Below are 26808 nucleotides of genomic sequence, written 5' to 3'. Positions count from 1 at the left end.
CTGACCAGTATAAAACCCAAGCAAATGACCTCATCCAAGAGGGCAAGCTAATTTCAAATGTGTCAATTAAATGTGCACTTGACGCAGCAGACACTGCCTCTAGATCAATTAACATCAGTGTGCTCCTTAGACGACATGCCTGGCTACGCATTTCAGGCTTTAAGCCAGTGGTACAAACTACCATACTCAGTCAGCCATTTAACCAAGAACAGCTATTTGGGCCGGCTGTAGACACCGCCCTTGAAAAAATGAAAAAGGACACCGAGACTGCTAAGTCCATGGGAGCATTACTGTCTCCACAAACGCGTGGCTCTTTTCGGCGCTCCTTCTACAGAGGAGCATCCAAAAATATGGGCGCAGACACCATCTCCATTCAAAGCCACTACACAAACATCCCCCAGTAGAGAATATTTTAGAGGCGGATACAGAGGGAACAACAACAAGGAACGAGGTTGAGGTAATAACAACACTCGCACCTCCCCTGCCACAAAACAGTGACTTTCCTCCGCTCCCCCCAGACCGTTCCACTCCAGTCGGGGGCAGACTAACACAGTTCCTACCTGTCTGGAACTCAATCACAACAGACAAGTGGGTAAGGCAAATTATCCCGTATGCATACTGCCTGGAACTTACAGCTACCCCGCCCAATCCCCCCCCCCCCCCCCCCACACACATACCACCCAAACAGTGTCCAATGTCCGCAGTCCACCTTACACTCCTCAAACAAGAGGTTCTCACTGCTTCAAAAGCACGCAATAGAGCCAGTTCCCTTAGAGCATCAAGGAACAGGGGTATACTCACTGTACTTCCTAATCCCCAAAAAGGACGGGACTCTGAGACCAATACTCTACCTCAGACCCCTAAATCTGTATATACACTCAGATCATTTCCATATGATCACTCTTCAACAAGTGCTCCCACTGTTGCAACAAGGCGATTTCCTTGCCACACTAGATCTCAAGGACGCCTACTTACACATTCCCATACATCCTGCTCACAGGAAGTACCTAAGGTTTGTGGTGGACAAACAACACTACCAGTTCACAGTCCTTCCATTCGGGGTAACAACCGCGCCCAGAGTATTCACAAAATGTCTTGCAGTAGTAGCAGCACATCGCAGAAGACAACAAATTCATGTCTTCCCGTACCTAGACGACTGGCTAATAAAAGCCAAGTCATTACACCAATGTGTTCTACACACTCACCAAACCATCCAACTATTACACAACTTGGGGTTCACTATCAACTATCCCAAGTCTCATCTCCAACCCTCTCTTATACACCAATATCTGGGAGCTACCATAAACACCTCCACAGCCCTAGCATATCCCAGTCCAGCCAGGATAGCCAGTATACAAGCTCTTATCACAAAATTTCAAAACCAACACTCTTCCAGCCAGAGTGTTCATGCAGCTCATAGGCATGATGGCATCTTGCATCTTCATTGTGCCTTATGCAAGACTTCAAATGCGTCCCTTACAGGAATGTCTAGCACGTCAGTGGAACCATGCTCACGGACAACTCACAGATCTGGTGTTGGTGGACAGCCGCACACATCTCTCTCTACAGTGGTGGAACATAACAAACTTGTCCAAAGGGCGGCCGTTCCTAGAGCCTCTTCCACAGATAGTGCTGACAACAGACACATCACTCACAGGGTGGGGAGTCCATCTTATCGGACACACCACTCAGGGCAAATGGACCACTCAACAGAAAGTGCTTCATATCAATTACCTAGAACTGCTAGCAGTATTCCTAGCACTAAAATCCTTCCAACTACATGTACAGAACAAGGCTGTCCTCATCCGGACGGACAACATGACAGCCAAGTATTACATACAAAAACAAGGAGGCACACATTCTCTGCAGCTGTCCCAGCTCGCACAGAACATTTGGAGATGGGCCATTCCTCAGAACATATACCTACTTGCAGAACACCTTCCACGGGTTCACAATCAGATTGCCGATCTGTTAAGTCGACAGACACAACAGATCCACGAATGGGAACTACATCCCCAAGTTCTACTGCCCTTTTTCCAAAAATGGGGCCAACCAGACATAGATCTGTTCGCCACACACGAAAACGCAAAATGCCCAACCTTCGCCACCAGGTTTCCCCACCCGGAGTCAAAGGGCAATGCGATGTGGATGAACTGGTCAAGCAGATTTGCGTACGCTTTTCCGCCTCTCCCAATCATTCCACTAGTTGTACGCAAGCTCAGGCAGCAGTCTCTTAAAATGATCCTAGTAGCTCCCGCATGGGCACACCAGCCGTGGTTCACAACACTACTGGAACTCTCTCTAGTTCCACACCAAAAACTGCATCTCTCCCTGTACTTAATAACCCAGAACCATGGAGAGATCAGACATTCAGATCCAGGTCAACTGAATCTGGCCATCTGGCTCCTGAAGTCCTAGAGTTCGGTTACCTTAACCTGCCACCAGACTGCATGAACATTATAAAAGAAGCCAGGAGACCTACTACTAGAGCTTGCTTTGCTGCAAAATGGAAACAATTTGCCATTTACTGCACTAACAATAATATACACCCACTGGATGCATCCATCCAGAACATCATTTGCTACTTACTACACTTGCAAAGATGTAATTAAGCATACTCCTCCATACGTCTCCACCTAGCACCATTAGCAGCTTTCTTACAAAATCGACAGCACTTGTCACTCTTTAGAGTCTCTGCGATTAAAGCCTTCATGGAAGGACTTAAACAAATTATTCCTCCCAGATTACCACCCTCTCCAGTGTGGAATCTAAACATTGTTCTTACTAGGCTCATGGGACCCCCATTTGATCTTCTACATAAATGCGAACTACAGTTCCTCACATGGAAAGTAGCTTTCCTTATCGCAATCACATCCCTCAGAAGGGTAAGTGAAATCCAGACTTTAACCATACAAGAACCATTCTTACAATTACATCGTAACAAAGTGGTTCTTAGGACAAATCCAAAATTCCTTCCAAAAGTCATATCTCCTTTTCATCTTAACCAATCAGTAGGGTTACCAGTGTTCTTTCCAAACCCAGACTCTGTAGCGGAAAGAGCTCTTCACACCTTAGATGTTAAGAGCCCTTCTTGACTACATTGACAGAACCAAATCTTTCCACAAAACAATTGTTTGTAGCTTTCTCTCCACCACGTAAGGGCAACCCCATCTCCAAATCTGGGATTGCTTGGTGGATAGTTAAATGTATCCAAATATGCTATCACAAAGCTAAACGCACACTAACAGTTCCCCCTAGAGCGCATTCCACACGCAAACTATGGGCTTCCATGGCATTCTTATTGAACATTCCCTTAGAAGACATGAAGGGAGCCACATGGTCTACAACACACACCTTCACTAAACACTATTGTGTTGATGTACAAGCAAAGCAACAAGCTTCTGTGGGCCAAGCTGTCCTTAACTTTATTTCAAACTGCTGCAACCGATACAGGTGACCACCGCTAGGGGAAATACTGCTATATAGTCTATGCTAGTGTGTCATCTGCAGCTCATATGCCTCGAACGGAATATGCTACTTACCAGTATGCATCTGTTCTTGGCATGTAGAGCTGCAGATCCACACACGCCCACCCATCTCCCCGGGACCTGTATCTGTTTCAGCTTTATCTTACTTAGATATCACACATGGACATCTTTCTCTGCTACTAACTCCATCATTTCCCATCCTGGCGAAAAACAATCTAACGATGGAGTTGATGCCCATGCGCACTATCGTCCAAGGGAGGAGTCCCCTATCTCGTGACTACAAAGACTTCATCCAAGACAACAACAACGTGCAAGCATCCAAGCCCAACACCAGATGGCGATCTATGCTAGTGTGTGGATCTGCAGCTCTACATGCCAAGAACAGATGCATACTGGTAAGTAGCATATTCCTTTCCATAACTCAATGGTTTTTAGATTGTTGGCCCAGCAGCTTCCCCAAAATGTTTACCAAAATAAACTGCAAAAAAACAAAGCAAGAATTGCCAAAGTCACGCGGTTGGTGTCTTACGCCAGACCTCTTTGCTGTGTCAATGCTTGTCTTGTGTGTGTTCTTGCTGTTCTTGGGTGAAGCAGCCACATTCGATGGTGTAAGTACGTGTTTTGGGTTAAGTACTGTGCATGATATGTCAACTTTCAGATGAGTTGGCTGTTGAACTTTGAGACCTACTCAGAATTCTGAAGTTTGTAGCAAGTATTATCGATCCCTTACACCCAACGTCCAGTGGTTTGGAACGACTACAGTTGAAAACTTTGGAAGTGTCAAAGTCCTGATCCCTCTTGACATCCAGCTACAGAGGCCCTTCTTCCTGTTCTATTGTTAGATAATTTTTTCTGTGCGTGGGATCAATTAAAAAAACACGCACAACTGTTTTTCATTGCTTAATTTTAGTACAGACATCAAAGAGTAAACATCTGGGTATGATCTGAGTAACGTTTACCAGCATTGACTAGCCTAGTCGATGTTACAAACATTAAGAGAGTATACCTCATCACCTGTCACCGTTAAAACAAGTTATCATCATGTCCTCTGAATGATGGCTTTCTTGTAACTTGAGAGCGAGTAGGTACGTAACCTTCAACTTGGCTGGCCGTCTTGCCAAGTACAGGGGAATATGGCACCCAATAGGTTGGAAAGAGGGCTGTTAGATGTATTAAAAAGTAACCGGTTTAAGTTCCCAAATGATGACATTGATGAGAAATGGATTTTTAAATCTGATCAAGAATTAACATATACAAATGTGGTCATTATAGAAGGATTTTATAGATTTACTCTCTTTTGTGGATTCACAGAAATATCCAAGGAGTTTCTGTGCATAAAACATAAAAGGAAGGTAATAAACAGTTTGAGGGGGAGGGGAGGGAGCAAAGCTCAAATGCATACTTTTCCCCTCTGCATTTTCGTTATCCAGATGAAAAAATATTTCATCTCTTCAATATCTCGGGGAAACATGGTGGGGTTAAAACAATTTTCCCACCTCTATTATATGCTTCTTCCATTCTTTATTTGCTGTTTTTCATCAGGCACTTTGGTGTGGACAAGTTCGTAAATACTCCTAATGTTCAAGACTTTTGAGTGATTTGGAAGTTATCACAGGCGTCTCCAGTGCTCTTTCCTCTCTGTTCCTTCCCCATCACAAAGAAACTTGTATTTCATCCTTTCCTTTTCCCATAGTTCTCATTAAAATTGGGAATACTTTCCTCATGTGTTCCAACTGAACAGATCCAGATTCTATGATTGTAGATGGCATTTTCGTATACCTTTGTTAGACATAGATGCACAAAAGGTCCTTGCAAATGAGTCCTTTGTTCATCAATCTTTCTTTTGAAACCATCAATGTTTTACGTTTCTGCAGAGGCCATTGAAATTCCACCAAGGAATCCTGGCTTCTGCAACAATACAATATATAATACAATTCAAGAGCTATTCTAATTAGCTGTTCTCTATCCAATAACATGTCAGTTCCTCTTCACTGTAGGTACTATATATGTAGAACTATTGCTCAATTACTATTGTAGGTCCACACAACTGAGTCTATTAAGTTGTCTTTCCCATTACATCAAGAATATACTCCCAAGATCTGTTGTTACTGTAACTCTAAACTCTTGTTTCTCTTGAATATTGTCCCATCTTGACAAAATGTTTCAATAGCGTTGATTTATGGAGGGAAGTGCCCTCTAACGTGATTTTATTTTAGAGCTTTATAGCCAGGAAATGTAGTTCAGTTGAAGACGTGCAAGTAAGATTGAAGGTTTAAATCACCCATGCTTTCATCCTTTTAGTTTTATACGCCGAGTACCACTGATTTGGATAATAGTATTATCTGCAATGAAACACAGGCTATTGTGCATATTCAACTATGGGTGTAACACACATTTGTTTCTCCCAAATGTAGCAACGGTTGCATGGTATAGGACATTAAAGCACTTTCAAGATTTATTTTAACAATACTTGGGGAAAGTTGATTCAGTATTTTTAAGATTTGTAAAGTCTAATTAAAGAGAGAATTGTTTATGTAGAGTTTTACACCTTCTGTGGAGCCAACTGAGATACCACACAGCGGCAATCAACAGCTGCTGCCCATTTGATTTAGATCACCTTGTGCATTGCCCGCCACAATTGGATGTTTGTCATTGATATGTTTGCACATTTTCTTTTACCCTTTTCCTGACAGCAATTTGGAGTCTTTTCTGTATGGGCTTCATGCCCTGTTCAAGGGAGATTTCCGCATCTCCTCCGTTCGGGACGAGTGGATCTTTGCAGACATGGAATTGCTGCGAAAGGTGGTTGTTCCTGGAATACGGATGTCCCTGAAACTACATCAGGTAAGCATCCTAATTGAGATGGATCATCTTAGTGCTTTGAATTCACTTGTCCTATTTTAAGGATGCTAGACCCTTGTGGGATTAGGGCATTATTGCCCTTTGTCCATAAATAGTATTCTTAACTTTAAATTGTGGCTTTTTGGATGAATTCTTGCCACGTACGCACAGTTGTTAAAATGTTGTTAGCAGTATTGAGATTTTCTAATGGATACTTCTAACTTGCAGATTTCTTACCTTTTGATTACTCCCGAGGCATTGAACTGGAAAATCTTTAGCAGTGCCCGTGCGTTGCCAGTAGATAATTTTGTGCTGCTCGTCCCCAATGTAGTTAGTCTCCAGAAGTGAGATACGGAGTTACATATGAGCGCCTTTTATGTGCGCTTACGTCAGTTCCTTTCTTTCTGCACCACCAGATGCAGATCCCTAGCTATCCCCCTTCTCTTCATAAGACTGATTTCACAACATTTTCTGAACATAACCAGTGCGCAAGGGAAATGTCACCCCCTAAAACCACAAGATTCAAACATTGTAGAGAATGTGGCAAGCAAATGTTTGTGACCGATCCCCACCAGATTTGTCTTTCGGGTCAGAATACAACTCCAAGACTTGCAGTGACTGTGCCTTGAACCCAAAAGCCATTCTGGACTGTGAGGCGAAGCTGTACATTGCCTAGTAGTGGAAGACTCCATGCTGGGGCCAGCCGTGGTCGGAGAAAAAGTCCTATTCCCACTCCCAAGGTAATTCCCCCAACAGTTCTTCTGTCATCTGTTAAGTCAGAAAAGAAACACAAGAAGTCCAACTGAGACTCAGCCAAGCTCTGCCACTATTGAGTCCCTGAGAAGGCACATAGGTGTAAACATGCCTCCTGTCTCACTCCTGAACTCTTATCTCCTTCATAGACGATTTGACTCTCTTCCCTCTCTCTGTGTAATAATATGCAAGATGCCAGTCGACTGGATACTTCTCAAGACACTAGCCTGGACTGACCAATCCACCTGGGCCAGTTACTGAAGAAAGTGCCTCCTTGGCAGTTGTGATGCTGGATTCTTGACCTCCAATTGCCCACTTTGGAGGGGAAAACCAATGAGCCTCCAGCCAGGACAGACTAATACTGAGCCCCTATTGATTTTCAGTGAGGCCCTCACAGACCCCTTTTTTGGGACTTGGGCAAAGCCATGTTCTGAACCACTGGTAAATAAGCAGATAGCGAGCCTTTACCGCCCTGCCATATGATTCAGCGTTCCTAAAACTATATTTTACTGCAGAGAGTTTGGTGTTACGAGCATCCACACGCAAGTTCAACCCAAAGCCTTTCCTACCCCCCACCGGATACAGAATCCAAGTGTCTTTAAACCTTTAGAAAACACACCGTCCCTCAACGCCAGCTGTTTATTGGCCCCCTATACATCTGCTCCTTGGGATTCCATTGCTACCTGCTTTTCCTGAAGACTTCAATCCCACCTTTACTCAAGCCATTTAGGATGGACGCGATGTGGCTAAATTCATGATTGATTGTGGGTTGGACACTACAGAATGCCTTTGTCAGGCAATTGGTACCAATGTGATTCTCAAGATGAAGGTCTAAGCGCTTCTCTGCTGGATGTCCGATCTTCCTTAATGGATATCCCTTTCGATGCCTTTCGCCTTCTTGGGTCTTGAGCGCTTTAAAGACAGCAGGGCCACGCGCGCTCCTTTGGCCAGTCTCTATCAATTCATCCCTTCCACCAGCAGTTCTGCCCATTCTGTGGATATGGTTGGGGTTTTATGTACAGAGAGCACCCACCCATGCAACTAGCTCAGCAGACCCTACAGCCTATTTGTGGCCAAAGTGGCAATAACCACAAACTGCATGAACAACAGGGGCAGTGTGTAGCTCAGTACCCCTCTTCCCAGATGCTGGAGCCGTGAATCCTTTTTAGTGTGCCCTTCCAGACGCACAGCTACCATGTCGGAGGTAAGATTCAACACAAGCCATCACTTCGGTCAAGTGGGTTCTCCAAGTTGTCAAGGTGGGCTTGCTTCCTTCCATTTTCTTCACACGGCTGCATCTTCCCCCATCCCCACAGTGGCTAATCGAGGGTTATCTGTCCCTCTTGCAGCGGAAAGTCCAGGCCCTTTTGGCTGGGTTCCTTCCTCAGAGGTGGGAACTGGGCCTTTCTGAAGCTGCTACCTTGTGCCGAAGAAGGACGGTAGGCCATCGTCCTATTTTAGATTTTAACCCACTCAATCCCTTCATGCAGAAGGACAAATTCAAGATGCTCGCTTTGGCCCAGGTATTGTCTGCCCTTGAGACTGGATGGTAGCATTGGACCTGTAGGACGCTTATTTCCATATCCCTGTCTGGTGCTATCTGCAGGTCACTGGGGGGGAATGGGGGGGGGGGGAGGGGTTGGACCACTTTCAGTTCATCTTGCTCCCCTTTTGGCCTCCCCAGTGCCCCTCTGGTGTTCATGAGTGATTGCTGTGGTTGCAGCGCATCGTCAGGGATTCCATTCTTCACCTTTCTTGACGACTGGCTGCTTAAGGCGGGCTCGTCCCACGCAGTAGTCACCCACCTCAAGACTGTGGTGAACCTCTTTAAATTTTTGGGGTTTACGATCAGCATTTATTTATTTAAACATTTATAAAGCGCACTGTGACTATACTGGTATCCTGGCGCTGGTAAAGGCTCACCGGGGCGCAAGGGAAGAAGAAAAGGGAAAGGAAAAAGCTGCAACTGAGTTAATACCAAGAATGATAAGTGCTACAATATCAACAGACGTTTTCAGGGCTTTTCTAAATTGTAGATGATCCGTCAAGGATCTGATGGGGGCAGGTAGCCGATTCCAGGTTTGGGCTGCTCTAAACATAAACGCACATCCACCATGTTTGATCCTCCTGAATTTTGGAATGCACACAAGGTTGGCAGTGGCAGAATCCCATCCCAGGGAAGTATCAATTTAGTCTGTTTTGTAATGGTATGATTCTTGTGTTTCAACTTCTGTCCTGAATCTCATCGAAGATGACTCTGCTGGGACTGATGGACTCCTGCATCCTGCTGGTCAAGCATTCCTGGTGGTGTATACAGGCTCTGCAGGGGGATCTGAAGACCCAGTGGACACAGCACTAGCTGAATCTTTAGGACCTAATCCAGATTTTGAAGGAGACTGCAAACGACCTGCAGTGGTGGCTGCTGTACGGCAGTTGATTACGCGCCAGACCCCTCTCCTCAACACACCCAGAGCTAACATTGGGACCGATGCATTGCTTCTGGGGTTGGATGGCCATCTGGTTGATGTGGAGATCCGAAGCATCTGATCAAAGTGTTTATGTAGTACCTCTAATCTGTGACCAGCTTTAGAAAAATAGTGGTCACCCAGTGTTTTAGTAGTGGGGCTCGTATCAAGACTTTGTGCCAGTGTGAGGGCAGTAAACATTTTTTTAAAGAAAAGCCCTTTCATCCATCCTCTGTCCCATTACGTGCATGCTTATGTCTCGTCCCTGACATTAGAACCCATAACATGTAAATTTTCAATTTCCATATAAGAATTTAATTGTTTGTGTATGAAAGATTTTGGATTAAGTAGTACATATGCTAAATAACTGCTGTTTTGTGCTACTTTATGCACTTCTTTGCTTGTGTACTTTTTTTTGCCTAGGATCACTTTACCTCTCCAGATGAGTATGACGATCCTGCTGTCTTGTATGAAGCCATCATGTCCCATGAGCAAAATCTAGTGATTGCACATGAGGGAGACCCTGCCTGGAGAAATGCTGTTTTGTCCAACTCGCCCTCTCTGCTTGCACTTCGGCATGTGATGGATGATGGCACTAACGAGTATAAAATTATCATGCTCAACAAGCGCTATCTCAGCTTTAGGGTCATAAAGGTAAGACCCAAGACTGTAAGATGATGACAAGCCTCTGGAAACGCATGGAAATGTATTTTGTTTGTACAATATGCTAAATAGTGGATCCAGAAAAATGTGGCTGCCTCATACAAATTAGGCCAGTCATTCTATGTTCTTCTATTTTATAACAGCTTCCCTATGAAAAGTAACTGTGCTTTAAAATAAAAAAGAGGCATCTGAGTGCGAGATGTTCTGCTAATATTAAAATACTATATTGACTCTTGGTGCAACTTTCATCTGACAAGAAAATGTATGACCTTAATTTTATCTTGATCCTTAGCAGAGAGCATTAATATTAATCAATAACAGCTTTGCTGTTGGTATTTTGTTATCTTGTAATTTGAAATTCAATTGATGTGTTTTTATTGAAAACATCCAATTAATTGAGAATAGTTAGGTTTCTCATAGGCTTATACCACCTCAATTTTGTCTCACTCGTTTATACGTCCGCACACATTGGTCTTCTGCGCCTATTCACAGCCTGCTAATATGATCAGACTTGCATGCCATGGCCCCCTTCCAGTGTGACCAAATCATGAATGAGAACATGTCCTATCAGCCTTAATCGGTTTCATGTCATCTGATGGATAGTGTCGGACTGGAGGTTATGTAGGCAGATAGGGAAACACTGTTGCACACTGACGTGCTTCCTGAACCCTAAAGAATAAATTCTGTGTGTGCATTTTTAGATCCTATTACAAAGTTGTTTTTCTAAAAGACACTGCAGAGTATGTCCTCAAAGGCTAAAACATAAATGCAAAGCTCAGTCTTAAGCGCCCTTTTTCTTCAACATCTAGCATAGTCAGGTTGGCTATTCTTGACTGTAGCCAGGGGAAGATTTATTTTGCCCCTTCATTGAGGACTTCCGCAAGCCGGTTTCCAATGGATACTTCTAACGGAAGATTCCTCACCTTAATTTATCTCTTGAAGTCAGATTGGAGACGAAGAATTCTTCAGTGTCTTGTGGCTCAGCAGTGACTCTGCACCATCCCAGAAATGACTGAGCAGAGCAGCATGTGTGTGTCACCCCTGCTAAGTGATGTTGGTTCCTTTCTTTCCTTTCTACACACTTCGGTTAGGACCCACAGCTCAGCTCCCAACATTTGTTGGTTTTCTCAACAACTCCAAAACCTTCTGGAGTGTACTAGGGAACTTTTGGCCACTAGAAATGACTGAATTCCAACTGTGCTGCGACTGATAGAAGCAGAATTTTTATGGATATTTTTAACCACAAATTCCTCATCTTTAGAATATCTCCAGGTGCCAGAAGGTTGCAGCATTGCTTCAACATGTTGGTAGGCACCTCTGTGCGCCTAGGCATTGACTTTCTTCTGCTCTGGACATGATCATGCAGCCACCCTTGCATATCGACTTTCTTTCCAGGCCATCCTGGTGGATGCAAAACTTATTTCCAACTTTTTCTTCATCAGCTGATTACTTTTTTGTTCTAAGTTTTTTGTTTCCAGGGTTCAACGGAATCCTGTCCCCCAGAAAACTACTGGGTTTAAGTCTTGTAGGGACAGAACCCCATGAGTTGTGACTGGTGTTTGAGTTCAGAACACAACTCCAAGTCCTGCAAGGAGTGTGCCTTTAGGAACCCAAAAGAGATAAGGGAACTGGAAGTGAAGCTGTACGTTGCTGAACATAGAAAGAAGTCATCAAACTTCTGCTCCCATTTAACCTATTGTGCAGACTCGTTCCCGTTCTTTGGGGTGTTCTTGCAACAGGACTTTATTTGCGGTTCTAGTCTTTTTAGTAAGCCGAAGCGGAAGCATAAGATGGCTAAATGGGATTCGTCCCAGTCCTGCCACTCTTATCTATTCGATTCTGAGCAGATCTCGTCTCAGCCTCAACCAGCTCACGCCCAGACAGTCCAGTCTGAATCTGACAGAACCATTCCTTTGTATCAGAGGTGCACCGCAGCGCTCCAACATCTTTTAAGGTCAAACTCGGATCAGAGACAAATAAGCCTTTGGAGACGTCAGTGGAGATGAGGGGGGTTATTTCCCCCCACACTATCATTATGACAGTTTCTATTTGGACCTGTAGGGTACTGGTGGGTTGGACACTGGGTTGTGTTCTCCTCCTGGGCCAACAACGGAAGAGTGCTTCCTTTGCTTTGGTACTGAGATGGGAAGCGGAGGTATTAGATTTACAAACCTGGAAGTCAAAATTAATCACTGACGGAGGTTTTGCAACCTGGAAAAGCTTCATCAGAGCTTTTACTTCCATTCAATGAAGCCCTGAACAACACCCTTATCGGCTCCTAGTCTATGCCTTGTTCCTGTCCTCCAGTAAACCAGCAGATTGCCAGATGCCACTGGCCAGCGCCAGGCAACTTTACTTACACAAGAACGTTTGATGGGTCAGGCTTCCACCAATAGAGTGAACCCCAATTCATTCCCTACGACTCCCTCTGACGTGGAGTGGAAACAAATCGAGGGATTTTGGGAGCAGATTATTTCCTTGGCTAGCCTTGCCCTCCAGTCAGTCAATAGCATCTGTTTGCTGGGGATATAATCCCATGCTTTATGGAATTTGGTTGGCGATATCTTGCTGGCAGTCACTGAATTTCAGGCCAACCTTGCTCAAACCATCCAAAGTGGTCAGTATACCACAAAATATATTATCTGTTTTGGGGTGGGCATGACATGCTGATTGGGCAGAGCAGTTGGAACTAGTGTGGCGCTTCAGCAGCATGCTTTGAGATCCATTGGCTTGTCTGGTGATGTAAAAGCTTCCCTGATGGGCACGTCATTCAAAGTGAGTGTTTGGTGAAAAAGCAGATTCAACTAGGGCACGGAATTATGCTTAGGCCTTTCTACCCCTGAGAGACATTATCCTCAACAGTTTTAGCCCTTTCAAGTCTACTCCAGAGGGGTAGTTTGCCAGCAACATCTAGGCCACCACCTCCGCAACAAGCCGACAATGCCCAGGCCGCCAGGGGTAACACACTACCAGTCTTCCACCTATGTGGCATCAGCCTCCAGGCCCTTAGTGGCACATGACCACCCTGTGGGAGGCAAGATCAGACATTTTCTCCTATGGTGGTGAAATAGAGTATCCGTCAGGTAGGTCCTTCAGATTGTTGAGTGGGTCTATATTCTCCGACTCCTCTTAGACCTGCTGTATCTCGGCCTGCATCAGATTGTCTTACAGAGAAGCACCTGTCTATCTTGCTCCATGAAGCGCAGACACTTTTGGCCAAAGGAGCTACAGAGAAGGATTTGGCCATGGGAACTGGCTGTTACTCCTGCTATTTCCTCATGCCAAAGGAGGACGGATGCCTTTGTCCTCTTTTAGACATCCACCCTCTGAGCGCCTTCTTAAGTAATGAAAATTTAAAAATGCTCAGTATGGTCCAGTTTCTGTCTTCTTTTGATTCAGCACTGGATGTTAGCTTCGTACGCCTACTTTCATTTATTCATCCTGCAGTCCCACAGAAGCTACTTACCGTTCAAAGTGGGCAAAGAGTCATTTCTTTCTATTGTTTGAATGTGAATCTTGTGCAACATCAATAAGTATAGCAGAGATGATAATTAGGAAAATGTTAATAACAAACAATACCTAAAGAAGAGCACTTTCAATTTACTGTGCTCCTCCTCGGCCTCACCCATGCCCCTCGGGTGTTAACAAAAGTGATGCGGGTGGTTGGAGCATACCTTCATAAGTTGGGGGTATCAGTTTTTTTCCTACTTCAATAGGCAATTGAAAGTAAATTCGTCAGTCAATCGTAGTGCACCTCCCCATGACATCGTACCTCCTGACATTGTTGGGATTCACCATTAACATGCCAACGTCACATCTGACCTCTTTGCAGAAGCTCCCTTTCATTGTAGTCATCCTTAATACCGTACAGTTTAGGGTCTTCCCTTGAACACAACTAATTCAGGACTTTTGGGCTACAATCCTGACATTTCAGCCTCGGTCCTAATGTCTTCGTGAAAGTGGGTTCAAGGCTTCTGTAACTCTTGGCTTACTGCCTTCTGCTCGTCGACTATGCCAGGCGGCATATGCAGAGTCTGCAGTGGAACCGGAAGTCTTAGTGGGCCCAGCATCAGGGGAACCGGTCTGATTCCATCCAGGCTTTGGAGAATGCAGCGAAATATGTGCAGTAGTGCCTGTTATAGCGCAGTTAGGCCACAGGCAGACCCCTCTTCTTGCTCCACCCAGAGCTGGTGGTATGACATGCGTTGCTTCTGGGATGGGTATGTCATCTGGGAGAGGTGGAGATCAGAGGGGACTCCTCTCCGGCAGAGACCCGTCTCCTCATCAGCTTGTTGAAGTTGCAGGTCTTTCGTCGCCACTAAAAGCCTTCTTACCATCCATCACAGGGAGGCTGGTTCCGGTTCTCATGGAAAATACCACAGCTATGTGGTACTGCTACTGCGACATTAAGGGTGGGGTTAGGTCCTTGGTCTTCCGACTGCATGCACTTTGTCTCAGGACCTGGCCGGAGCAGCAGGGCATTTCCCTGTTCGTGAACCACCTGGCGGGACCTTTGAATGCAAGGACGGACAGACTCTGCTGGCAGTGCTTGGCGGTTCACAAATGGTGATTACACACCAACTGGGTACAAGACATCCTCCAGTGATGTGGAGAACACTGACTAGATCGTTTTGCCCCTGCTGAGAACGCACAGTGTCAAAACACTTGTGCACTGGAGTTTCCAAGAAGCCAATCTCTCCGAGACGCATTCCGGATTTCCTTCGCTGCCTCACCTGCCTACGTTCTGAAAAAGATCGGGCACAGACGAGGCCCCAAGTCATCCTAGTGCTGCTGGATTGGACCAGAAGAGTGTGGAATCTTCTGGCCATGAGCATCTGTACTCGGATCAAGATATCACATCCAGAGCATCTCCCATTGCAGCAGCCGGGCAGAGTCATGGGCCGGAACCTGTGCAATCTACACCTCCATGTTTGGAAATTGAGTGGCTACAGGTGACTGGGTTTCATCTTCCTACCAATGTTGTGGGTGCCATGCTGGCTGCCAGGCATCCCTCTACAAAGTCTGTATAAGCTGTTCAAAATACCCACTGTGTTCCAAAGAAACCTAGATCTTCCACAAGCTTACTGTTGGTGAGATGAGGGGTGAAGGAAGTCTAACTGTACTGGGTTGTTAGTTTGCAGGATCCAAATCCTCATATCTCCATATTGTTGAGCTCTATTGGGTTCTCCCAAGATGCAATCTTTTAGGTCTAGGAAGGGCAAGAAAGTGAATAATTATTTACTGGTGCTAAAATTCATATTTTCTGGAAAAGCCCATTTCTTTAAGTTGTTCTTGTTCAAGAGCCAAAGTCTTTGAATCCATGCAACCATATCTTGGGAATGGGATAAGGAAGTTGGTCAGGGGTGGGGGATACTTGGGGTTGTGGCAGGGGCAGACAGTCTCAAAGAAGGTAATCTGCTTATAGTTTTAAGTAGAAGGAATCTCAACATTAGTCTTCGGAATACTTAATCCCCTGCACAGTATCTCCACTTAGTTGGTTTAAAGCACTTTCCTCCATTATCTATGCACACTCAACATGCCCAGCTCACCTACAGCCTGTTTTGAGAGCTGAGCAGGTAAGGCAGCCAGTAGATGAAAAGAGCAGAAGGAGGACCCAAAGTGAATTGGATTATTGTGCACATTCTGTTGCTTAATATTTTTAAACTACCAAGACCACGGATTCATCCCAGGTGGTAACTGAAGAAACAAGTATTGGATGGAAGAGTATTTACACGTCCTAACCGTCAATCTCGATTTTTATTAGCCTACAACTATGTTGCCTGCAAAATTCCAAAAAGGTTTTGAGCACTCTACAGCAAAAATATAGGTTGCAGTAGAACCTTTTTTTCCCTTGCATAGCCAAGTTGAATTGTGTTTTATAGAAACCCATTATGGACTTGTTGACATAGCCAAATTCAAATTTGTTTTACAGAATCCCACTATGCACTTGTTGACAACTCTTTAATCGATCCCTCTATATGTCTAACTGGAAATTCTTAATAAAAACTAATTTTGTAAGTCACATGTTTGTGACTTTACATTTACTTTGGGATTTTACACACACTATCTGTAACAGGCTCATTGTGTTATTCCTACACAGGTGAACAAGGAGTGTGTACGAGGCTTATGGGCTGGACAACAGCAGGAGCTGGTCTTCTTACGAAATCGGAACCCTGAACGAGGGAGCATCCAAAACGCCAAACAGGCTTTGCGGAACATGATTAACTCATCCTGCGATCAGCCAATTGGTTACCCTATCTACGTTTCGCCACTTACTACTTCCTATGCAGACAGTCATGAACAACTCAAGGGGATTCTTGGGGGCGCTATCAGTTTTGGAAATATCCGGAATTTTATAGTGTCTACTTGGAGCAGGTGGGTTACTGAGTTTTCATTCTATGAACATTTACCACAAATACTATATCATCCATGTTAAGCTGAGATTAGTTAACCGAACTATGTAGGTTGTGTTTGAGCAATATACTTTTTGAATGAATTAGCATTTGGAGACTTTTGCATTATTTATAATTGATTAGTGTTGCCATGGTTTTAGACTTCTGCAGTAAGTGCCAACTATGACTTTAGCTTTCACACTTCTGAAATACTCAAGCACTGGAAAAAAAACATAAATTAGTCCACTCCTTCCTTCAAGCCACTCTCAACTTTTGCTTTGCGGCTGTAAACGTTAACTACATGCAGCATTCTCAATAGTTCCATTTTCTCACAGTGCTCTTTAATGTAGATTTACAATATTAACACAATCTGTTTTTTGTAGTTCAGAAAGGGTTGTTATACCTAGGCCTACATTACCCATAGTTTCTTTCTTTACCCATTAGTGGGCTTCTGGTTTCTTTTTTTTTCATCAACATATTTGCATGATGAATTATGGATTCAAGCTGTTTAAACTTTTAAACAAGATCAATGAAAAACACATTCTCACTCCCAAGTACAGATTTGTTAATTTTATAATATGCACATCCTTATCTCTGGAGGAAAAAGTGAAGACCTCATAGTTTCTATTTTAAAGAATCTTCTCCCAACAGCCACTTGTGAACCAAATGCCATTTGTTATTTCTGCTTCACATTTAAAAATACGTGTAAATTGTGAATCTCAGTGAGTCTTCTAAACAAAGTGATAGCATCTAGAAACGCGTTTTGAATGTGGAGAGATTAACGTTGCAGGTGTGTAAGTGGAAGTTATGTCTGAACACCATTAAATATTGCAAACTTGGTGGAAGAGATTCAATGAGAGTACGACACAATATTTTCTTACTCATATTTTTTGTGCTGACCTTCTAATTAGAAGTGTTTTTCTGTAGAAAGCAGGTAGAGATACATTTGAATGTGAGTCCTAATCTTGCAAGCTTAAACTTCATTCTACAAGATAAAAAGGTTTTGACTAAAGAAAAAATGCAAACCTTTTTCATTTGTATTTGTATGCCTGGTTAAAACAGTCTTAAAATTCCTACTGTTGAGATACCCATGTTGGCTTATTAAACAGTTCGTCTGCACAAAGAATTGGTGCGGAGGAGTTTGCTCCATCGGCTAAAAGACATCCTGGTATATTAGAAATTTTGGGGTATTAGACACTCCTGGATTTTGGTTTCTGAGCAATTGTCTATTCCAATGTGAAAAGTCCAATGGCACTAGCAGAGAGAGTACAGTCTCAAGACCCTTTACAGCCGAGTATCCAATATGGTGGATTTCATAAATGATGAAAATCTGACTCTTTTTTCCAAAGTGTGGACAGCATATTGAACGAAAGGGCTGATAAGAAAAACACATCATTCTATATGTCTTACAATTCCTAAAACATTACGAATTTTGAGACCAGTGTGTTTTAAACAACATATACAGCGTATTGGTTTCCCGTTTTAGAAGAGAGGTACTGTAGTCTGTCTTCTTTGTCAATTGCCATTTGTATAGAGCGAGAAATTGTGGAAGGACAGTGAACCAAAGAGCTGAGCAACACTGTTGCGCAAAACTAATGTACGTGATTGGGTCATCAGTCTGGCATATGAACAGAGAAGGTCTTTACAGAAAGACAGGAGGTCTTTAGAAGATTAAGAGGCAAGAGAAGGGGTTGGGGATGATGGAATCTATCCATCTCCTCCTCCATAGTAAATAATTGGGGTATTAAGTGGGTGGTGGAGGTTTTCGAAAAAGGGGCAAAAAGCAGTTGTATGATCTGAATGAAAAAAGATTCTCAAGATAAATACACTAGACAAAAGGCATCCCACAGAATGGTGTTTACATCCTAGTGAGTGAATTTTTTTTGAAAAAACATTCTTGGAAGCTGTGTATTGGGCAGTGTTTCTCTTGTAAAGATTTTCACTTCACTTTTTCATACTGATCGCCCGCATCCAAGGTTTAGGAAGCAAATTTGGTCATGGTTCGAAATGGCTTCAATGTACGTCTTGCCCATCTTGCAGTTGTAAAAGTGACATTTGATATTTCTTATGTCATGGCGACAGAGGCGATCCAACGTGCGTTTCAAAGAGTTTTCTTGTTTCGGAATGCAAGGCAGGCCGAACAGGAGTCCTCATGGTGGTGTGGTGACAAACAGAAGTTGCAGACTTTGTGGAGGTCGGATCTCGGATACTTGGTCCAACAACTAGGACGGAATCGGAATGGAGTTCTTTTCCTTAATGGGAACATTCTCGACCCGAGCAGTTGGGAGTTGAAGGTATTTTTTCCAGTGCCCTTATTGCTTTGCGATCCATCAGTACCTTGTGCCTCCTAGGACGGCGTTCAGACACCTTGTGGGATGGAACACCAGAGTATTATCAGCTCTTACCAAGGATATTAAACATACCCTACAGCATCTGATCCTTGACAGCCAAGATGCTGTGAAATATACAATCCGTTCTGGCCTGGACACAACAGACTGCCTGGCTAGGGGACTGTGCACCAGAATGGTGCTCAGGTGCCATGCCTAGATGCATTGCAAGAGTTTCTCCACGGGCGTTCAGCAGGCCATCAAGAAATTTAAGGAGAGCAAAGCCACTACTACCTCTCTGGGCCTAGCTCAGCCAACTCTGTAGTTTATCCACCAACGCCCTTTACAAGGCTTTAGCAGGGGAAATCTGCAGTTGCACCATCAACATGTCCTGCAGCAGCTTGCTTTTGGATCATGCCAGTTGACATATGTGGTCTCTGCAGTGCAACACCAAGGCAACCTGTCCACTCCATCCAGGTGTCGAAGGAGACTACGAAAGATCTACAGTGGTGGCTGCTCAAATGTAATCGGACTGGTGGCCCTACTCTACAATAAAGCTAATGGTTGTGATGGAGGTTTCTTTCCTGGGTTCGGGGGTTCATCTGGGAGAGATGGAGATGAGAGAAGTTTCTGGTCTCTGGAAGAAGCTTGACTCCAAATCAACCTGTTTGAGTTGAGTGGTTCGCTTGGCACTGAAGGCGTTTCTTCCTGCCATCAAGGGGGAACAAGTGCAGATTCTAATGGACAACCCAACACCCATGTGGTACTGGAACTAACAGGGTAGAGTGGGGTCGTGGGTCGTGCCAAGAGGCTCTTTGCCTCTGGAAGTGGCTAAATACTCAAAACATCTCCCTGATTGCCCAGCACTTGGCAGGATCTTTAAACGCCTTGGCAGGTGCCTAGCGGATCACAAATGGCAGTTTCACTCGGACGTGGCACAGGGCATCTTCCAGCAATGGGGAGAACCTTGGCTCAATCTGTTAACCACCGAAGCACGCGCAGTGTGCAAACCTCTGCACGTTAGAGTTCCCAAAGCCAGTCTTCCTTGCGAGACACCTTCCATCTGCTTTGGGGATCTGGATTTCTGTACGCCTCATCGCCCCTCCCTTTTCTGCCCAGAGTGCTGAAAAAGATCAGGACAGAATAGGCTCAAGTCATCCAAGTGACTCCATACTGGGTAAGGAGGGCATTGTACCTGGAAATTCTGCCCATGAGCATTTATCCTCCAATCCAGCTGCCCCTTCTGTCGCAGCAGCATGGTTGGGTACTGCACCAGAGCCTGCAAAATCGATGCCTCCATGCATGGAGATGGAGCTGCGACAGTTGATGGCTTTCGATCATCCTCCCGAAGTCCGGTTGAGGCGACGATTGTTTCCCGTGCTTACGAGCCAGCGAGCGACTGTGAGATATTGAGCCATTGCCATAAACTTCAAATCATCAGACTAACACTCCAAGGTGGAGTTGATTAGCTGATCCCCTTACCTGTTACAAGTATCGGATCCAGTGATTGTTTCTCGCTCTCGTGTTCCCAGGAGCCTGCGCGCCCACATCCATGAACTAGCCCCGAGTGGAGGCTTTCTATGGTGCCCCTCCCATTCTTTCCTGTCCTGAGAAAGACCCCCATGTAAGGGATAAATAGCCTACAACATCCTAGGGGTCAAAACGTCGACAACTTTCACTATCCGCCAGCGTGATCAACAGCGATTATTCACTGTGACACTTTATTCAAATATGGCTACCCATTCAACTAACTGTGTCTCGAATTTTGTGGATTGAATTATGAGCCTTGGTCTTTTTGTGATAATTAATCTGATTGGCACTGCATTCCTTTTACTCATTCCCTTTTTCAGCCTCACTCCAATCACAATACACACCTTTATTCTCCTTCCCCACCTGGGGCACTGCACTATTTTGATATTTATCTAGTGATGTTATGAATTGATGTACGTTCAGTGTGATTAAATAACACTGCGTTCCAAGTATTTCCACATTTGTTATCTATTTGTTTCCTTTCTCATTGTAATTTTGATGAACTGTCCTTCGGGACCATTTACTGTATTGTACTTCATCATAGTCTCATCTGCTAGACAAGTGAGTGAACTTCAGGTCCTTTTGTGTCCAGAAACCATACACTTTGAACTATCAGGACAAACTGGTCTTTCATACAAAGGCAGCTTTCCTGCCATGGTGGGTATGCTTTCCATATAGGTCAATGAGTCCCCTTACTGGCTTTCTGTACTCACCCCCGCACTCCACCCCCATCCAAGAAGGAATATCAGCTTTACTGACATGACCCAAGAGGGCTCTTAATAGCTGTGCAGCACTGGTTGTTTGTGTGCCGCACGTGCAAAGAGCCTGGTGCAGAGTACAGGCAGAATGATCGTGGTGACAATGAAACCTGATTTCCATACGTTCATGAGACACAAGCAATTTGAAAATGTGTATTTATTGCCTTGAGGAGTGAGATTGGCGATCAGTTTCATGGTTCCTGCACATATTGCAAGGCTATGTTGACTAAAGAGATAAGTTTACAAATCCATATGTTTTGTAATTCTAATTTGATTAAGCGTAGCGGCACTGTGCAAGTCAATGTGTATGTTACTGCATCCTGTCCCTGTGAGCTACCTCTAAAAGATTTAAGCCTACAGAAATTATAATGTATGCTGTGTTTTGTGCATGATCACTCTGACTTTTGACATGTTATTTATTTGTGTCTGTTAATTATCTCTAGATTAAGAAAAGGCTGTGGCGCTGGATGTAATAGTGGTGGAAACATTGAAGATTCCGACGTTGGAGGTGGGGTTACAAGTAACAATGGAACATCATCAAATGAGTCGCAGAGCAGCGTTTCCCAAGGAAGTTTTGGAACATCAGGACATGGGCTTGGAGCAGGTCTCCATCCTCCTGTCATGCCTCACCCAACACTAGGTCAGTTGAAGTTGCAATTAAAAAGTGAGCTAGCAGGAAGTCTACATTGCCTTTTCCTAGGCATTCCTTGTTACACCCCGTTTTTATTATTTGGTAGAGTTTTCTGCTAGTGCTCTTCCAGCACATTCCTCACCCTATGAGTATCCTTCCTGTGCTAGACTGGACCAAGCACCTTTTTTGCCCTGCCTAGGATGTGCATTACCAATTTGGTGATCCTGTTTGGTTTGACTTGAGCTCCATTAGTCTTCACAAAGACAATGGCAGTGGTTGCCGCCCATCTCAGACATTTGGAAATCCCAGTGTTTCCATATTTGGACTACTGACCCCTCAAAGAGATGAGATGGTGTTGCACCACCTACAGGCGAGACGATCTTTGCTGTTCGAGCTCTGCTTTTCCATCAATAGGCAAAAGTCTCCTGGTGCCTTCTCTGAGCATCCTGTTCATAGGGGCAGTACTGGACCAAATCAGACCTTCCCCCCTACTCTGAGGATAAAGATATTCAGGTTGTGATTATGTTTCAGAACAGGGGCCATTTTCCAGTCCTGATGTTATGCTGGCTTCCTGCATCCTCCTGCTGACACCTGCGTGTTGGCAGAGGGGCCCTTTAGTAGTTTCGCAGCGTGAATCTTTCTGGATTCACTATGCTGTGCATTATTCTGCCATCTTGCGGTTGGGTCCGGAATCGTAGTATTTTCTCTTTTTTGTTCGTGGCCCAGGTGGGCGGCGACGTCCCACCATTTGGTGTCCTTCGTGATGTCAGCGCGCTTCCTGCGGAAGCTCCCACCTTTGGTCGCCATCTTCAGACTCTTTTTTCCGCTGTTGGGTCTGGATCGTTGCCGAAGAGTTCCAGAGTTTTGGAAGAGGAATCAAGCAAATCGAAGAAAATATACGAAGAAACAAGTTTTTCAACTACACCGGACTACAGGTCAGGCACCCGGAGCGACGAGGGAGAAGTTTAACCAACAAAACCTCGACGTTCAACGGAGAACGCGCTCGCTGGGGGCTCTCTGAGCGCGGGGATGGACAAAACACCATTCAAGTTTTGCACCAATTGCCACCACAAGTACGCCCAGAAGGATCAGCATCCAGTCTGCAACCTCTGCCTGCCGCTCGACCACAGAAGCGAAGACTGCAACCCCTGCTCGGCGTTCACACCCAAGACCCTTAGAGTAAGGGAGAGGCAGAGAAGGGCGAACCACAATATGCAGTGGCAGGGGCCACCTCCAACGCTATGAGACTTGGGCCTCTCCAGTGGAGAAGAGGACAACATCGCTGAAGGACCGGAGGAGTGCACCGTCGTCTAGGTCCATAAGAAGACGTCGAAGGAGCTAAGGGAGTAGTCTACCCCTAAACACCCAAGCGACACTCGAAAGAGTGAAGCAAAAGCCCAGAGCGACACTCGTAGAGGTACAGTTAAGTCCACGAAAGGAGCTCTGCCGCCGAAACACTCGACGAAAGCAACAGCCTTCAGGGACAGTCAACCGAGCGGATCCTTCGAAAAGGACTCCCAATCGGCGTAAAACCTCAGACGTCGAAGGTTGCCCTTGAGAAGGACAACTGGGCGCCGAGGGAAGAAGGGCCCACATAGTCGTCGTCGACGGCCTCGAAGAGAAGTGCTCCAACCCTTGACGCCGAGCATGCCGCCGAGATGGAGAGGAAGAAGAGGAGGCTCGAGGCCGAAATGGCGAGCATCCTACAGTGGAAAAAGGACTTCGACTAGAAGATGAGTCAATACACCATCCCGCCAAAACCCGCAGTCGAAGTCGAAAGGGACTACGAAGAGGCAGAACCGCCGAAAATGCCCGAACCAGTCGAGGAACTGGGGGAAGACGACTACTATTTCGAGGGAGAAGGCGACGAAGATCTGCAATCCTACTGGGACTCGACGTCCTCAGAGGCACAAGACGTGGAAGGGCAAGATCTCGACGCAGAATCACCAGAAGAAGGCGTAGACACTTACCCTTCGAGGCCCTCGCCGCCAGACGACATAGGGATCTATAACATGGTCGTCCAGAAGGCTGCACAGACTTATGGAGTGAAAATGGAGGAGGAGAAGCCCAAGGCATGTTTCCTCCTGGAAACTCTACTGCCTCACCAGACTAGGAGCCAATTCCTACCCATGCTCCCTAGTGTGTTGGTCCTGGGAAGAGAGGCCTTTAAGGAGCCAGCAGTATGCAAAGCTGTGACACCTAGGACGGAGAAGAAGTACAAACATTCTTCAAAGGACCCGGCATACGTCCAAGGGTAAGTGCCAGCTGACTCCATAATTACAGCAACGGCTAGGAAGAAGGCAAATGCCGGACCACCTCCAGACAAGGAGAGTAGGAGGATGGATCTCACAGGGAGAAAAGTGGAGAGGAATGCGGCAATACATTGGCGCATCGCACATTCAAATGCCCTGATCAACAGGCACGCATACCAGCACTGGGATGAAGTGGGGCAGCTCCTAAAGCATCTACCAGACCAGTACCAACAAAGGGCAGCTCACCTGGTAGAAAAAGGAAAGAACATGGTGAACACATGCCTGAAATCGGCATTGGATGAGGCAGAAACGTCGAGCAGGCTAATGATGATACGAGTGACTGAGAGAAGACACGCATGGCTCAGAATTTCGGGATTCAAGCCAGAGGTACAGAGTAACATCTTAAATACACCCTTTAATGGAGAACAACTGTTCAGCACATCAGTGGACGACAAGTTGACGCAGCTTAAGAAGGACAACGAAACAGCAAGGTCCATGGGAGCGTTGCAGTTCAGAGGAATGAGAAGAGGCACACCCACGAGAAGACCGGGTGGTAGAGGGGGCAACGTGCCTAGGACATTGCACCAAACGTCCCAGCAAGGCTACCAAAGTAGCAACCAAGGCCAGCAGCAGCAGGGTCAACATCAGCAGAACTGACAGTCCTTTCGAGGGCGTGGCAACGGAAGAGGACAAACACAGAGGAGGCCAGCAGCCCTCCACCAAGTGGCTCCAACATGGAACAGGCTCCCACCCTAGCAAGACCTCGGGAAGGAAGAACTGCAGCCTAACGTTCCACGACAAACAGTACCTCGAACACTCAACACCGGTAGGGGGGAAGAATAAGAGACTTCATCCAGGAATGGAGGAAGGTCACATCGGACAAATGGATACTAAACATCATACAATACGGATACTGTATAGAGTTAGAAAGACAGCCTCCGAACAGAAAACCAAGAAGCAAAACACACTCTGCAAAGGAGCTCTCACTCTTGCAGCTAGAGGCGCAGGAACTGCTCAGCAAGGAGGCAATAGAGGTGGTACCAAAAAACCAAAGGAACAAAGGGGTTTACTCAACTTACTTCCTGGTGCCAAAGGTGGATGAAACACTAAGACCTATCCTAGATCTACGGTTCCTGAACAAATTCATAAGAACTCAAAGGTTCAAGATGACTTCCCTACAAGAGGTAATACCACAAATACAACAAGGGGATTTCATGGCTACTATAGATTTAAAGGACGCATACTTGCACATCCCCATCAAACACAAACATAAGCGCCTGCTAAGGTTTGTGATCAACCAAAGCCACTACCAGTTCACAGTACTGGCATTCGACCTGAAATCCGCACCAAGGGTGTTCACAAAATGCCTTGCAGCGGTCACAGCACACCTACGAAGCCAAGGAATACACGTATACCCCTATCTCGATGACTGGCTCGTAAAGGCAAGTTCGTACAGCCAATGCAAACTCCACATCCAACAGGTCATACTAACACTGACAAGACTGGGTTTCTCGAACCATTGGGAGAAATCGTCAACAGAACCAGAAAAAATCAAGATATTCTTAGGGGCAGAGATCGACACCATACAGTCCAAAGTGTTCCCCAGCAGGAAGAGAACGTTGGCGATACTGAAGGAAACACGTCATTACCGCAAGGGGCAAGTTCTGACATTGAGGACAGCGGGCAAACTGATGGGAATGATTGCGTCGTGCATCCACCTAGTCCTAAATATTCGACTACACATGAGACCATTCCAGGAATGGATCCAGCAGCAATGGTCACAGGCCGTTGGGAGAATCTTGTGGTTGTCACACACGCAGTGCACCAGGGAATAGTGTGGTGGAAAAAGAGAAAACATATATAGGGGGAAGTCATTCACACAACCAACTCCAACAGTGAACATCACAACGGACTCCTCCCAGCTGCGGTGGGGCTCACACATGAACAAGCTCCCCCGATACCACTGATACACAGGGTACTCAACAAATGCACAATCAGCAACATGACGCTAATACTGATAGCACCTCAGTGGGCCAGGCAGTCCTGGTTCTCGCAGATAGTGGAAATAACACAAGAACCAGCACACAGGTTCCCAAGAAGAAGGGACCTGTTAACAATGCAGAACGGAAGGGTGCTTCACCTAGAACCAGAGGGGCTCAGCCTAGCAGCATGGCTCCTGAAGACCTAGAATTTGCACACCTAAAACTACCACCAAGTACTATGGCAGTACTCAGGGAAGCCTACCACAAGAAAGTGCTAACTTAGCAAAATGGAAGAGGTACTCCCTATGGTGCATCAAGGAGAAGCTACAACGGAAGGTCACAAGGGAATCAACAGTACTAAAGTACTTAACGCACCTGCTACAAAGCGGATTAAACTACACATCCCTGAGGGTGCACTTGGCTTCGGTGGTGGCCTACACAAGAGGAGAAACAGGGAAAAGTTTCTTCACCTCTCAAGTGGTGAAGAGATTCTTGGAAGGGACCAAGAGAATCGCCCCCCCCCCCCCCAAAGAGGATGCCAGCACCAGCATGGAACCTCAACGTAGTGCTAACTCAATTGATGAAGGCACCCTTTGAACCTATTCACAAGGCTACACTGTACATGCTCACACTAAAGACGGCCTTCTTAGTGGCGATCACGTCACTACGAAGAGTAAGTGTAAGTATGTTATATGCCCTGCCTATAAGCTACACATTAATGCTGAC

General features: G+C 45.4%; 1 protein-coding gene across 3 annotated transcripts in view; it reads left to right on the top strand.

The window, feature by feature from the left end:
• The window catches only part of PCNX1 (pecanex 1), a 617237-nt gene that overhangs the window by 566788 nt on the left and 23641 nt on the right, over nt 1-26808 (top strand). For all 3 annotated transcript variants that reach the window (XM_085627291.1, XM_085627290.1, XM_085627289.1), the window contains exons 30-33: nt 6182-6332; nt 9971-10201; nt 16311-16585; nt 21661-21857. In XM_085627291.1, the coding sequence (XP_085483417.1) occupies nt 6182-6332; nt 9971-10201; nt 16311-16585; nt 21661-21857 (854 nt within the window). The remainder of the gene's footprint in view (nt 1-6181; nt 6333-9970; nt 10202-16310; nt 16586-21660; nt 21858-26808) is intronic.

Source organism: Triturus cristatus, chromosome 9, assembly GCF_964204655.1.
Source record: "Triturus cristatus chromosome 9, aTriCri1.1, whole genome shotgun sequence".
Taxonomy (NCBI): domain Eukaryota; kingdom Metazoa; phylum Chordata; class Amphibia; order Caudata; family Salamandridae; genus Triturus; species Triturus cristatus.
The sequence above is the reverse complement of the archived record's forward strand: the minus strand, read 5'-3'. Positions and strand labels throughout refer to the sequence as shown.